We start from the raw sequence: 13,989 nt of genomic DNA on the forward strand, positions 1-13,989 counted from the left end.
GAATAGCAAGCTCATTTTCTACTCTTGTCTTTCTGTACTAACTCTTAAAGTTCAATTTGCAACAGGGTTTCTAACGTCATTCTCTGAATTTGAAAGAGGATTTTAAAGCAGTGCTGGCCTATGTGTCTTTTGTTTTTTTGCTGTCAAGTAGAGTATCTAACTGCATATCCAAACATACAGAATAGGATGGCATTAATATTTCCTAAAAGATTGCTGTAAACGTTATCTTACTGTTATTTTTTATTAAAAAAAATGTGTCTCATATCTGATGCATGACACATATCAGAGCTGAATCTGACTGTTAAAAACAATCTATCAGATTTTTCACATTAAGCAATGGAAAAGAAGCTAAGATTAGCTCTCTAAATAGATGGAGGAAATTTACATGTGTAAAATATTCACACTTAACGATATAGCTAAATGCAGTTGTGGTAACAATATTAACTAATTTTATGCAAAACCCTACTTGAGTAAAAATTGCAAGGAAAGGGGGCAGTCTTCTCAGAGTTCAACTTTCCCTCCCTAGAAAATATATTTTATTATGAGCGCTGATCCTTCTTCCTAAAATCAACGCTAAACTGCAAGCAACATACCCGTGAGTAAAGGGGTTTAAAATTTGGCAAAAGAAATTCGGCTAATTTGGCTGAAAGCGGGAGACGAGAAAAGGGAAGTCCGTCTTCCGACATTGCTGACAAGATCAAAGCAAAGCTTTTAGAAACGGAAGCATTTGAAACGGGACTTTGGGAAGTTTAAACTTTTTCGTGCTATAAAATCTGCCTATTTTATTGAGCTGAAGGTGGAAATGGACATTGACTAAAAGAAGCAGCAGATGGTGACTTTCCTCCTATCTTTTTTCTTCTTTGGGCTGTATTTTTAAAGAGCCAGATTGTCGGGCTGCCAGAGAGAGAGACTGTGTCAAACTGCGGAAACAGTTGCAAACTGTGCTAGAAAGTAATTGTTACATTTGAGCAGAAAAGTCTGATTGGGATACTGTTACAAGCACCTTTCGTGAAACTCTGTCGATTTATAAAAGGTGCTTTGGGAGATCTTGAATTTATGAAGGGACTTTTGGATTAACGAATTTACTGTTCTGAAACAATTTGGAACTTTAATGGCGGATTACTTCCTTCTTTGTCTTTGAAACCGGGTGGCACTCCCCCTACAGGGCTTTCGGATTATAAAATCCTGGGAACTGACTTTTGTTTTGAATTCCATCTCACTGGCTGTTTACTCCTGAATTCGTCTTTCCCATGGAACAATAGACAATTTGACCTTGAACATTGACAGATGTGTAATGAGTGGTGCAGGGAGAACAAGAGCGTCTAAAGCAAAGGAATCTAAAGAGGCTAAGGAAAAAGAAAAGGAAAAGGAAAGAAGACCAGCACAATTTGTACAAACAACATTGACCCAAGGACGCCGATCGTCGGTTCCAGCTGTACTGGTGTCTCATAGAGAACAAGGGGAAATAACTGAGAAGTCCACTGAGGAAGATATGGCAGCAGGTGGGTCAGACACACTATTAAAACAAATATTGGAGCAACTATCAAGTTTAAATCAGAAGGTGGACGATCAGTCTGTGAAGATAGATAAAGCAACTTCCTCGATCCAAAAACTGACTGACCAAGTTTCCCAGCACACGCAAGCCATAGAGAAATTGCAAGGAGCAACAGCGGAAAATCGAGAATTAGCTGGAGAAGCAATCCAGAAAGTGGGAGTCCTACAAAAAGAGGTTGAAGAAATAAAAGGAGAAGTTAGGCCCCTGCACAAACAGGTGGGTGAACAACAAGTCTATCTGTCAATGGTGGAACTGAAAAATCGTGAGAGCAACATCAAATTGAGAGGTATTCCAGAACTCGAGCAAGGAGACTTGATTGGATACTTAACACAGGAATTCTCGAAGTTCTGGGGTTTAAAGGAAGACACGGATTTTAGGATTGTCTCGGCATACAGATTGGGAAGACTGGTAAGGAAAGACAGATCCAGAGACTGCTTGATAATTTTAAGAACAAAGGAAGAGAGAGACAAGATCCTAGGCCTTCACTTCAAAAAAGCAATTGAAATACAAGACAAAAGAGTGGAAATTTACAGAGATATTCCGAGGCAGCTGCTGGACCTTAGAGCCACCTATACAGAATTAGCAAAATTGCTGAGACACAACGCAATTCCCTATAGGTGGGAGTTTCCACAGGGATTATCCTTCACCTACAAAGAAAGGAAGGTTAAAATAAGAACACCTGAAGATAACCAAAGGTTCCTTCACGACCACGGAGAAGATCTCCAAAAAGGAGCGGATTGGCTTCCAGTTTTACCAGCACCAGCACCGCCCGGAAGTGGGCCAACGCCTATACCTTCGGGATCTGAACAAAAGAAAGACACCCCATCTTAAGAACATCTTAATTAGAACAGGATGTCTCTGCAGCTACTTAGTTGGAACATAAATGGCGGGAATTCTCCGGAAAAAAGGAGAAGGATATTTCATATCCTAAAAAAAGAACAATTGGATGTAATATGTTTGCAAGAAACACATGTGACTAGGCTCCACAGGAAAGTATTAATCAATAAAAGACTTGGCCAAGAATTTATCTCATCAGACAAAGTTAAAAAAAGAGGTGTTGTAATTTATGCAAAGGAGAACCTGTCGCCAAAATTTCTATTTAAAGATGATCATGGAAGAATCCTCGCAATTGAAATCCAAACACAAGGGGAAAAGATTTTGATATTAGGAATCTACGCGCCAAATGATGGAAAATCAGAATTCTACAAGAAGCTGCATGAGACAATGATGGACTATCTGGACTATGCAAATATTATTGTGATGGGAGACATGAATGGGGTGGTGTCTACAAATATGGACAAATCTCAAAATCAAAACTTAACAACAGACGGCAGACTCCCTAAAACTTTTTTTGAGATGACAGACAATATGGACTTGATTGACATTTGGAGGACAAGGAACCCCTTGGGTAAAGAAGGAACTTTCTTTTCTGAGGCCCACTTGTCATGGACACGAATCGACCAAATTTGGATATCTAGAGGGCTGGCTCCGAAAACGAGAAAAGTGGAAATCTGCCCAAAAACCTGCTCCGACCATAATGCCTTAAAAATGGAATTGAGACTTTTCCCAACTGGATCCTTCAGATGGAGAATGAATGACACCTTGCTAAGAGATCAAGAGATTGTTAAGAAGGCCCAAAAAACGCTAAAGGACTACTTTGAAATAAATTTGAATACTACGGTGGAGAAAAGAATAATCTGGGACGCTAGCAAAGCTGTAATGAGAGGGTTTCTGATACAACAGAATACAATAAAGAGAAAATTTTGGAATGGAAAAAAGGAAAAAATTCTAGAGAAAATAAGTGAAGGAGAGAAAAAGCTGAGAACTAATCCGAAGTCAAAGGAGGTGCTAAGAGAGATCAAATTCCATCAAGCACAATATTCGAAATTGATTAATCAAGAGATTGAGTGGAAAATCAAACAAATGAAGCAGAGATCGTTTGAATCAGCAAATAAATGTGGAAAGTTGCTAGCTTGGCAATTGAAAAAAAGACAAAAGCTAAACACGGTCACAAACTTGGAGATTCAAGGAAAAATAGTTCAGAAACCAGAAGAAATAAGAAAGTGCTTCCACAGATATTTCAAAGAACTTTATGCACAGGGGCCTCAGAAAGAATCGGAAATAGACCAATTTTTGAGGACAAATGGACTATCCAAAATAAGTCAAGATAAAAGATCAATTCTCAACAGTAAAATAACTCAACAGGAAATTGAAGGTGCCATACAAAATATGCAACTTGGCAAATCTCCAGGCCCAGATGGTCTCACCTCCAAATATTATAAGACTCTGAAGGATTGTTTGATACAACCGTTGCTGGAGGTTTGCAACCAGATTATGGAGGGGAGAAGGGCACCGGAAACGTGGAAAGAAGCATTCATCACATTGATTCCTAAGTCAGAGAAGGAAAAGACTCAGCTTAAGAACTACCGTCCCATCTCACTCCTGAATGTGGATTACAAAATATTTGCAGACATTTTAGCAAGTAGACTTAAAAACGTTTTAAACGAAGTAATTCACAAGGACCAAGCAGGCTTTCTCCCTGGTAGACACATGTCTGATAACACCAGGAACATTATTGATATATTGGAGTTGTTGAGAATTAGAAACACAAGGGCTGCTTTAATCTTTATTGATGCGGAGAAAGCATTTGACAACATTTCTTGGATGTTTATGAAGAAAAACTTGAAGGGGATGGGAGTGGGACGGGGGTTTGAAAATGGACTAGAAGCAATTTATTCAGAGCAAAAAGCCAAGTTGATAGTGAACAATGTGGTGTCGGATGAACTTCTAATTGAAAAAGGGACACGACAGGGGTGCCCTTTATCCCCTCTGCTATTTATCTCTGTTCTGGAGGTATTGCTGAATATGATTAGGGAGGACCAGTTGGTGCAAGGTATAGAGGTCGGAGCGAAACAATACAAACTGAAAGCCTTTGCAGATGACCTAGTCTTGACAGTACAGGAGCCAGTATCTAGCACAAAAAGAGTTTTGGAACTTATCTTGGAGTTTGGTCGGGTGGCGGGATTCAAGTTAAATAAACAAAAAACTAAGGTTTTGGTCAAAAATTTGACATCTACAGAGATAGAGGGGTATCAGAAAGAGACAGAGCTAAGTGTGGTTAAGAAAGTGAAATACCTGGGGGTATATTTGTCCACCAAAAATTTAAATCTTTTTAAAGATAACTATGAAAAATGTTGGTTGGAAATTAAAAAAGATCTGGATATTTGGTCAAGATTGAAACTTACCTTGTCAGGCCGAATCGCAGCTATAAAGATGTGTGTTTTGCCAAAAATGCTGTTCTTATTTCAAACCCTTCAGGTCGTGGACAGAATGGAATGTTTTGGAAAATGGCAGAAGGATATTTCTAAGTTTGTCTGGCAGGGCAAAAAGCCCCGAATAAAATTCAAAATACTAACCGACTCAAAAGAAAGAGGGGGGTTTGCCCTGCCGGACCTAAGGTTGTACTATGAAGCTGCAGCCTTCTGCTGGTTGAAGGATTGGTTCCTGTTGGAAAACACCGATGTCCTAGATCTGGAAGGGTTTGACAACGTGTATGGTTGGCATGCATACTTGTGGTATGACAAGGCGAAGGTTCATAAATTGTTCAAAAACCATATTGTCAGAAAATCAATTTTTGCCGTCTGGACGAAGTACAAGGACTTATTAGAAAGCAAGACCCCGAGGTGGCTATCACCTGTGGAAGCCAAGATTTCAAAAAAAAAGCCCAATATGGAGGCCTACTGGCCAAAGTATTGGGAACTGATTGAAAGAGTTGGAGATAATTGGAAGCTCCAAAGCCAGGACAAATTAAAAGGTAAGGTGCGAGACTGGCTACATTATGCTCAAATTCAAGAGGTATTCAAAATGGACAGAAAAGTGGGTTTCCAGTTGGAAAAATCGAAACTGGAGACGGAGTTGCTAGAACCAAAGATTAAGGTACTTTCGAGAATGTATGACTTGCTGCTTAAATGGAACACACAGGATGAGACAGTTAAATCTGCTATGATAAAATGGGCACAGGATGTGGGACACAACATTATGTCTGAAGACTGGGAAAGGTTATGGAACACCGGTATGAAATTCACGGCATGTAGTGCCTTGAAAGAGAACATTATGAAAATGGTATACCGGTGGTACATGACTCCAGTCAAGTTGGCTAAAATATATCATCTTTCTGATAATAAGTGTTGGAAATGCAAGGAGGCAGAAGGGACATTCTTTCACCTCTGGTGGACCTGCCCGAAAGTAAAGGCCTTTTGGGAAATCATACATAATGAGCTGAAAAAGGTATTTAGATATACCTTCTCTAAGAAACCAGAGGCCTTTCTCTTGGGCATGGTGGACCGGAAGGTGCCAAAGAAGGATAGAACCTTGTTTATGTATGCAACCACAGCAGCTAGGATTCTCATCGCTAAGTTCTGGAAAACACCAGATTTACCCACACTGGAGGACTGGCAGACGCAGTTGATGGACTACATGGAGTTGGCAGAAATGACTGGCAGAATCCGAGATCTGAGCGAAGAAACTATGGAGGAGGACTGGAAAAAATTTAAGGACTATTTGCAAAAACATTATAAGTTGTTTGAATGTTAAGATAGCGCACGATTAAGAAACGCTATGTTTCCGTAATTTATTTTAAGAAATGATAAAGTAAGTATTGATAGAAAAAACGAGAAATATTTGAAACAAATTATTATGTTTATTAACAACGTCAAAACTAAATTACAATTTTCTGAAATTGGTAACATAATATATTTAAAGGTACAATAAGATGGGAAACAAGATAACAAATTGCTGAACTGGTTAGAATAATGAACGCAATGCTGAGAGGATGTGAGGAGGTCCAAAAGTGAAATGCTGAAGGATGTTAAGGAAAGTTTCATAACATTTTTTCTTGTTTTTATTCTTTCTTATACATATATACAAAAAATGTTTCTTGTATCTTGCCATGTAAACAAATTTGTAAATCTATGAAAAGAAACGCAATAAAAAATCTTTAAAAAAAAAAAAAAAGAAAATATATTTTATTATGTCTGAAGATTTCTTACTGTTTGCCCTGTTCTCATCACCGTGGCTCAGATTTCAATCTTGCCATTGAGGATGGTGAGCTGTCCAATGAATCAGAGATAAGGTTTCTAGAATAGTAGGAGAGCTGTCCAGTTAATGGGACTTGAGAGCTGGGCATGGTGTGGTGTGACAACTAGATGCACATTGAGCAGCTTTGTATTTGGCTCTTGCTATTCTTGAACACCAGCAGGGTCCTGATTCAGAACATGGGTTGGTTCTGGCTGTGTCTTCCCAAGTACAGCTCAGGGATGGGAGACTGTCTCATGCTGCCAAACAGACACGGAGGCATCTCATACTGGCCTCTACTTAGAACCTGTCCTGACTCTGTTCTTGGTGTCCTGGTATGGACTGACTAAAACAAAAACTTACTTGTCAGTGTTGAAACTTGCCCAAGCACATGGAAGGGGAAATGAATGGGAGCAGGGACATACTTGCTTGGGGAAGCTAAAAGCTAGAGAGGAAATTGCTTAGCCATGAAGATCAGCATGATGAAAGGTAGGCAAACATAGTTTCCTTGCTGCAGATAGGGCCCTCCAATTGTTGCTGTATTACAACTCCCATCAGCCCCAGCAAGCAAGGCCAGGGATGATGGGATCTGTAGTTCAGGAACATCTGGAGGGCCAAAGGTTCATCACATCTGGCTTACTGTATTCATTGACAGAAAGTGAATGTAATCCCCCCCCCGTACCTAAGGAGGTTTTGGGCTTGTGACATTTCAACAACATCCATGACAGATGGTAAACCACACTTGAAACTGACATCCAGAAACAGTGTGCGATATGGAGCAGAGTGTCCAAAGAAGGAAGAAGACAAATCTAAAATCCTACTGAGCATGCCCAGATTCTTGGGCATATCTAAAGTGGCTCTTTGGATCCCAGCCCTTAGTAAAATGTTGAGGGAAAAGCCTATGCTGCCTCTGGCAACTGTTTGTTTTCTGGCAGGGAGAACTTAGTGAAAGTGTTTCAGCACAGAATTCTGCAGAGTTGCACTGGATATTAATTATTGTTTCAATACATACAGTACATTTATTTATTTGTTTGTTTATTTTGCTCTCTTTTCCAGCGGCTGCTGCTGACACTTCACTCAGGTTATTATCTGATGTAGCCCAAGCGGTGAAAGGCCGAGGTACTATATCATGGATAGATTGCGGGTATGTAATGTCCTGCCCAATATGGTGCCCTCCCTTCTCCCACCTGGTGAATTGCCCATGTCTAAACAAGCAAGATTTTGCTGCCGTTGTGTGCTTTATGTGGCAAGGAGAAAGCATTGTCTTTTGTTCCCCACGGCTTCCTATACAGTGGTACCTTGGGTTACAGATGCTTCAGGTGACAGACGCTTCAGGTGACAGACTCCGCTAACCCAGAAATAGTACCTCAGGTACTTTGCTTCAGGATGAGAACAGAAATCGCATGGCGGTGGCAGCGGGAGGCCCCATTAGTTAAAGTGGTACCTCAGGTTAAAAACAGTTTCTGGTTAAGAAGGGACCTCCAGAACGAATTAAGTTCTTAACCTGAGGTACCACTGTATTGTAGGGGTGGCCAACTCCCAAGAGACTGCGATCTACTAACAGAGTGATCTACCCCCTTTTTGGGGTTCGGGTCAAAGTTGTTGAGCCAGTGATCTACCACAGACATCATGATCTACCTGTGATATTTTGACACTAATATCGCAGGTGTGATATTAGTGACAAAATATCACACAGGCAGAGCCACCTGCTACTATTCTGCGCAACACTCTGTAACTACCACATTCCTCCTTGGCCCCATTAATCCAGGCAGTATTATCATCCTCTGTCCCCTACACGCGGCTCTGCTGCTTTATGTGGTCTTCCCGGTACCCCTCGCTTTAGGGAGAACAACCGAACAAAGGGATAAAACCTGCAGTGTTCTGACTGAGAGGTATTGTTGGTCCTGGGAGATTTAGATCACTTGCCTTTGATATGACCCTCCAGTTTATGACCCTCCAGATGTTCCTGGGAGTCCTATCGGCCCCAGCTGGCATGGCCAATTGTCAGGGATTATGTGGGTTGTAGTACAACAGCACTTGGGAGGGGCACAGGTTCCTCATCCCTGGTTAAAACCTCCAGAGAATGCAGGCTCTTGCATTCAAATAATCTTTAAGTTATTTGTTTCTCCCTCTGTCAGAGGAGTATGGAGGATTTCAGTGCATATAAGCTTTTGGTGTGCTTCTAGCACCTTCTAGGATACCATTTTAAGGGGAGAAGTGTCATCTTTAAGTACATCTTTGTATATGTTCAGCATATCGTTGAGAGAGGAGGATAGGCAGTGGTAAGGCACTGAACGTTCTGTTACGCCTTTACTTTGCTTGCGGAGAATTTCCTATGCTTCTGTTACATGGTTGGAATTTATTTGAGAATCACTTTTAGCTGGTTATTAAATATAATTCATAATATAGTTGGTTTCTCCCAAGCCTTTAAGTGTGCTTTACAGATACTGCATTAACGTAGGATTGGCTAACCAGATGCTGCTGTACTATTACTATTACTTCCATCCATCCCTGACCACTGGCCATGCTGACTGGGGCTGATGGTCTGGGACTGATGGGAGTCCAACACCAACTGGAAGGCCACAGGTTAGCCATCCCCATCTTAATGAATTTTGCTGCATGCCACTTGTATGAGCTGCAAAAGTACTTTTCTTGGAATGGCTCCAGGATTGTTTCATTCACAAAGCAGATTTGAGAGTAGCACTGAGGCTGTGTTGGGTCTTGCACTGAATCCAAAGTCCAAACTATCTTTTTTAAAAATAGTCTTTGATCAGTGCCTGGCAAGTTCATTTTAAAAAAAGTAATTGGTTCCAGTTTCTGCTCGCCGTATCAAAAAATGAATTTGGAGTCACAATTGATTCACATGGTTCCCCCATCTTCAGAATTTTAGAAGCTGCTCGGCTAAAGTATCCCCTATCCCAGGAGTCCCTCTGCTGTTCTTTCTAGAGTGAGATCCCTTTAGTGGATCCTTCCTTCCTTTCAATAATTTTACTTCCATTGTGGACTTCTTCGAACTGTAATAACTGTTCAAGTGAACATGGCCTTAGCTGCCATGCTTAAATTGCTTCTCACACAACTGCCTTCCTTAAAACCTCTGGTATCACTTTGACCCTCCCCAAGCCTCACTGTTCCATCTTCAGGTCATGTCCTCTCCTTCACTTTTGTCCTGTTGAACTTAGGTCATGAGCCTTCTTGGCAGGAACCACATTGCTTCTCTGTTCCATGTAGCGTCTGACAATGTTGTGCCACTAACTAAATGTCACTACATGCCCTTCAGCAAAATCACTGTCTTATATTCTTGCATGTAACTTTGGAGTCAAACTTTCAGAGGGGCTGTTGATATGTCTCTGGAAACACTAATGCTTTCCCATAATATACTTTTGTGCTTCAATTTGTTGGCTGTCTTGCATCATGAGCCCCACGTCGGGTGAAAGATTTCTGCATTGCAGGGGGTTGGACTAGATGACCCTTGTGGTCCCTTCCAACTCTACAGGTGTATGTGTCCTAGCAGAAACTGCTAAATCTTTTAAAAAATTCAGTGTGTGTTTGTGTTTCAGTAAGAAGCTGGATCTGAATAGTAACTGGGAGAAATGTGTTGCAAATCAAACAATGATTTAAGCTTGTGTCAGTGTTTTGCCTTGGGCAGGGTTCATTTTCTGCATTTTTGATTGTTTCTCATGGCATTATTGGAAAGAAAGTTCTATGTTGGTTTGTTTGCTTAGTTGTTAACTTTGCGAGACTTCCCACAATATGGAAATGTCTTGGTGTGTCTTTCTGTCATCAGCCCCCAATGACTTAGTTTTTTTTGCAGGCACTTTGAAACCACAAGTCTTAACAAAAACTGCTTCAGGGGGGTGCCTGAGGAGAGAGACACCCTCCCATTGCAAACACATGTTGCAACTCCTTCTCAAGGATCTCAAGGCTGAAGCAGCAAATTACACAGATGTTGGGGGGTATTTACCGTGTATGCCCAGTTTGTTTGACAAATATTGACAAGGAGCGGTTTGTTTGGCTGCTATGTTCTCCTTTCCCAGTAGCACAGATTTATTTATTTTTTTGGCTTTGCTTCTCATATCACACAGTATAGCGAGTTTTCTGAACAGGGGAAGAAAGAAACATTGTGTGTGTGTGTGTGTGTGTGTGTGTGTGTGTGTGTGTGTGTGTGTTTTGGCAAGGCTGGCAGGCATGCTGTGCTGTGTGGCTGCTGCCTTCTGCTCTCCCTGCAGCGATGACAGCTCTGCCTTTTATGAAATTGGCTGTGTTTTGTTTCTTATAGCTACTGTTTTACTCTTGACTTGGGAGAAAGGAAGATGCTGCCCCAGCTATTATCAGGCGACATCATTTTATTATCTCTTTGTTGATCCCAGCATTGTCCACGGAGCTATTCTCAAAACTGCTTCTTTATTGTGCAGTCTTGTTGTTCATCTTAGAAGTAAATTGTGGCACTACTTCTTCCTTGTGTGTTCGCTGGAAAATATTTATGGGTGTAATTCTTGGGATTCCTATGTGTTTTGGAAGGTGGAACAGTCCCACCACTGCTTAGGTTTTCAAGTTAAAACAAGCACAGGCAATGTATCTAGTCCACAAAGGCCACTATGTCCCTCTCATCACTGCTTTTCACTTGAAAGGCTTGTACTGTGGCAATAGTGGAACCTGCCATAAAGGCTTTGTGGGACAAAAGGTAAGCTATACATTGGTCCAGTTTGCATACCACAACCAGGAACAGCCACAGCAAGCCTTGTTTTCACACACGCTCTGCTCCCCTCTCCTTCTGTGGAGTTTGGAATCTTCTGTTTTTGGTTAACCACAGTTTACCGTGTTGTCCGGGCATAGAATTATGATACACATTAACTGTGGTTAGTGCAGTGTCTGAAAGGGGCCAGCTAATGCATTGCCTGTCCCTTAGTCACTGTGTTAAAGTGTAACAGTTTGCCTAGTATTGATAATGAACCCCAACCCACACTTGAGGGGAGCCTTCAATCTGATCCAGTAGGATTCTTATTTTCTTACACTTCTGTATAGTTGCAGATTGGGTCAGGCTATCTGCTACTACAGATGCTGATTCCCACCCCCCACCCCAAAAAGTTTTGGGATATTTCACGTGGCACTCTGTCCATGTTCTAGGTCCCCATGCATGCAGGGCTTTTAACTTCAAACCCACAAGGGCACTTGACGTTGTGTTCAGTGAACATCTCCCTTGTGCACAACAGCAAATGTTTCTGGTGAACCCTCTAAAAGGCAGTTTCAATTTGGAAGCCTTAATTATAAATGTAGCTATACTTGGTATACCCTCATCTAGGGGTGGATGAATCAGTCTGTTACCAGTCAGCATCAATTTTGCATGTATTTATTCATAGTAATGCTATTTCCTGTTTTTGCATTAATATATTTAAATATTTTATCTCAGTGTATGCATTTCAAAACCTTTTGTATCCTAAAATAACCATTCTGTAACTCATTTTGGTGTGTTTTTCAGTCTAGAGCTATAAAACAAATTTGGGAGAAGTGCAGAACCTGAAGAAGCTCAATCTACACATGAGCCTGGGGGGGTTAGGTCAGTTCACTTTGGAATTCACAGAGTAAATTCCTCAAGCATCCCAGCCAACAGGGGTGGGAAGCCTGTGGCCCCCTCCCGCCCCGATCTTGCTGAACTGCAACTCACATCATCCTGACCATTGGCCATGATGCTTGGTACTGATGGGAATTGGAGTCTCACAGCGTTGGAGGACCAGAGGTTCCCCATACTATCTCCTATAGAACAGTAATACGATTTAATGATAGGTTTAAATCTGAACCACCCATCATTTCATTCCACGTGTTGCTCTCTGCATAATCCACACAGAGCATGTTCAACTAAGGATGCAAGGCCCACAAATGATGTGACAGAAATACTTACTTATTGTAGCCTTCCCATGTTTTAATTAAAGAGTCCTTGCCCAAGGTGTCTGATGTTTGAATGATTTGCAGAGGAGGAGACGTTGGAATATTGAATTAATAATGTCTGGTGAGATTTCACAGTGTACGCATGATATCTACTTTTTGTTGCTTGTCAGTTTTAAGCAGAATGTTCCCATTATACTGTGGAAAATCCAGTGCATTAGATCTAGATTAGAAATAAAAGGCTAACTACTAGGGCTGGAGGTGCAGTTCGTCATTGCAGTTCGGTAAATGTTTAAGCACTGCAGTCAGTGTGCCAGGATGTGCACATAATACCAAATGGGCTCTTCTCTGACCCAGAAGTAGACTTCTGAATGAAGTAGTCTAGGCAGAGTGGCATTCTTCCAATGCAGTGACCAAGGGGCAGGCAATGCATTAATCGGTCCCATTCACACATTATGCTAACCGTTTTGAAGGTGAACCACAATTTTAGGCCTGGACAACGTGGCAAACTGTGGTTAACCAAGAACAAATTTTCAAACTCTTCCTTGCAGGCACACACTGAAGGAGGAGAGGGAGGAGAGTGTGTTCAAGTCCAAGGCTCACTGTGGTTCTTCCTGCTCATGCAGGCTATGTCAAACATCATATGTTGAAAGTTTTCCCTAGTATTATGTGTTTAAGCATTTTTAAAGTAAAAGCTTTGTTGTGTTGAAATGGATAATAGTTACTTTTAACTCAGTCGAAGCATATGGAAAATTCTAAAAACTAATATTGTTTGTGCCTAACATACTGGATTCATAGCCATTTAAAATTGATCTCATTGAATAACTAAGGATTTGGGGGGAAAGAGAAAAGAGTTAGGGCAGCTAGTAGGATGATTCTCTACTCCATTAGTAAAGACTTGAGAGGACAATGTAAAATTATATACTGGCAAAGAGAGAACAACATTTAGTACAGCCTTCTCCAACCTGGTGCCTTTCAGATGTTGTACTCTGACTCTAATCAGCCCCAGCCAGCATGGTTAATGGTCAGGGATGATGGAAATCGAACCCTAACAACATCCGGATGGTACCAGGTTGGGAAACGCTGATTTAGCTTACATCACTGCTACTCAATTCTGGCTTTCCCTTCTAACAAATGTTGAGTTAAGGGAGGGGGTTCCACCCAATTGTCATCTCACACAGAGACCCTTTCCTTTGTTCTCTTAATGATCCATCACCTAGAAGATCACCTCATCAAGAAGCTAGTCTGGCTGGTTCCAGGGGTCAGAAGGCTCTCTGCATACAGCTTCTCTCCTCCCCCCCCCCAAACTCATAGCAGTATCTAGAATCGTACTGCAAAATGGGTTTGAGGCAATGTGGAGAGAAGCTTTTAATGTTTAGGCAGTGTTTGAAACATCCCCAAACACATACAAATACATCACTGATGTTGCATTCATTGTTCCGCTATAATGTATTGAAATTTTATACAGAGGAGAAACGAAA

The 13,989-nt window shown here is 41.2% G+C and overlaps 1 protein-coding gene across 2 annotated transcripts in view; it reads left to right on the forward strand.

Annotated features, from left to right (window-relative positions):
• Nucleotides 1-13,989, forward strand: part of PDIA5 (protein disulfide isomerase family A member 5) — a 151,129-nt gene that overhangs the window by 33,063 nt on the left and 104,077 nt on the right. For both annotated transcript variants that reach the window (XM_081188770.1, XM_081188771.1), the window contains exon 3: nt 7,685-7,772. In XM_081188770.1, the coding sequence (XP_081044896.1) occupies nt 7,685-7,772 (88 nt within the window). The remainder of the gene's footprint in view (nt 1-7,684; nt 7,773-13,989) is intronic.

The sequence above is a fragment of the Podarcis bocagei genome (assembly GCF_964188305.1).
Source record: "Podarcis bocagei genome assembly, chromosome: 1".
Taxonomy (NCBI): domain Eukaryota; kingdom Metazoa; phylum Chordata; class Lepidosauria; order Squamata; family Lacertidae; genus Podarcis; species Podarcis bocagei.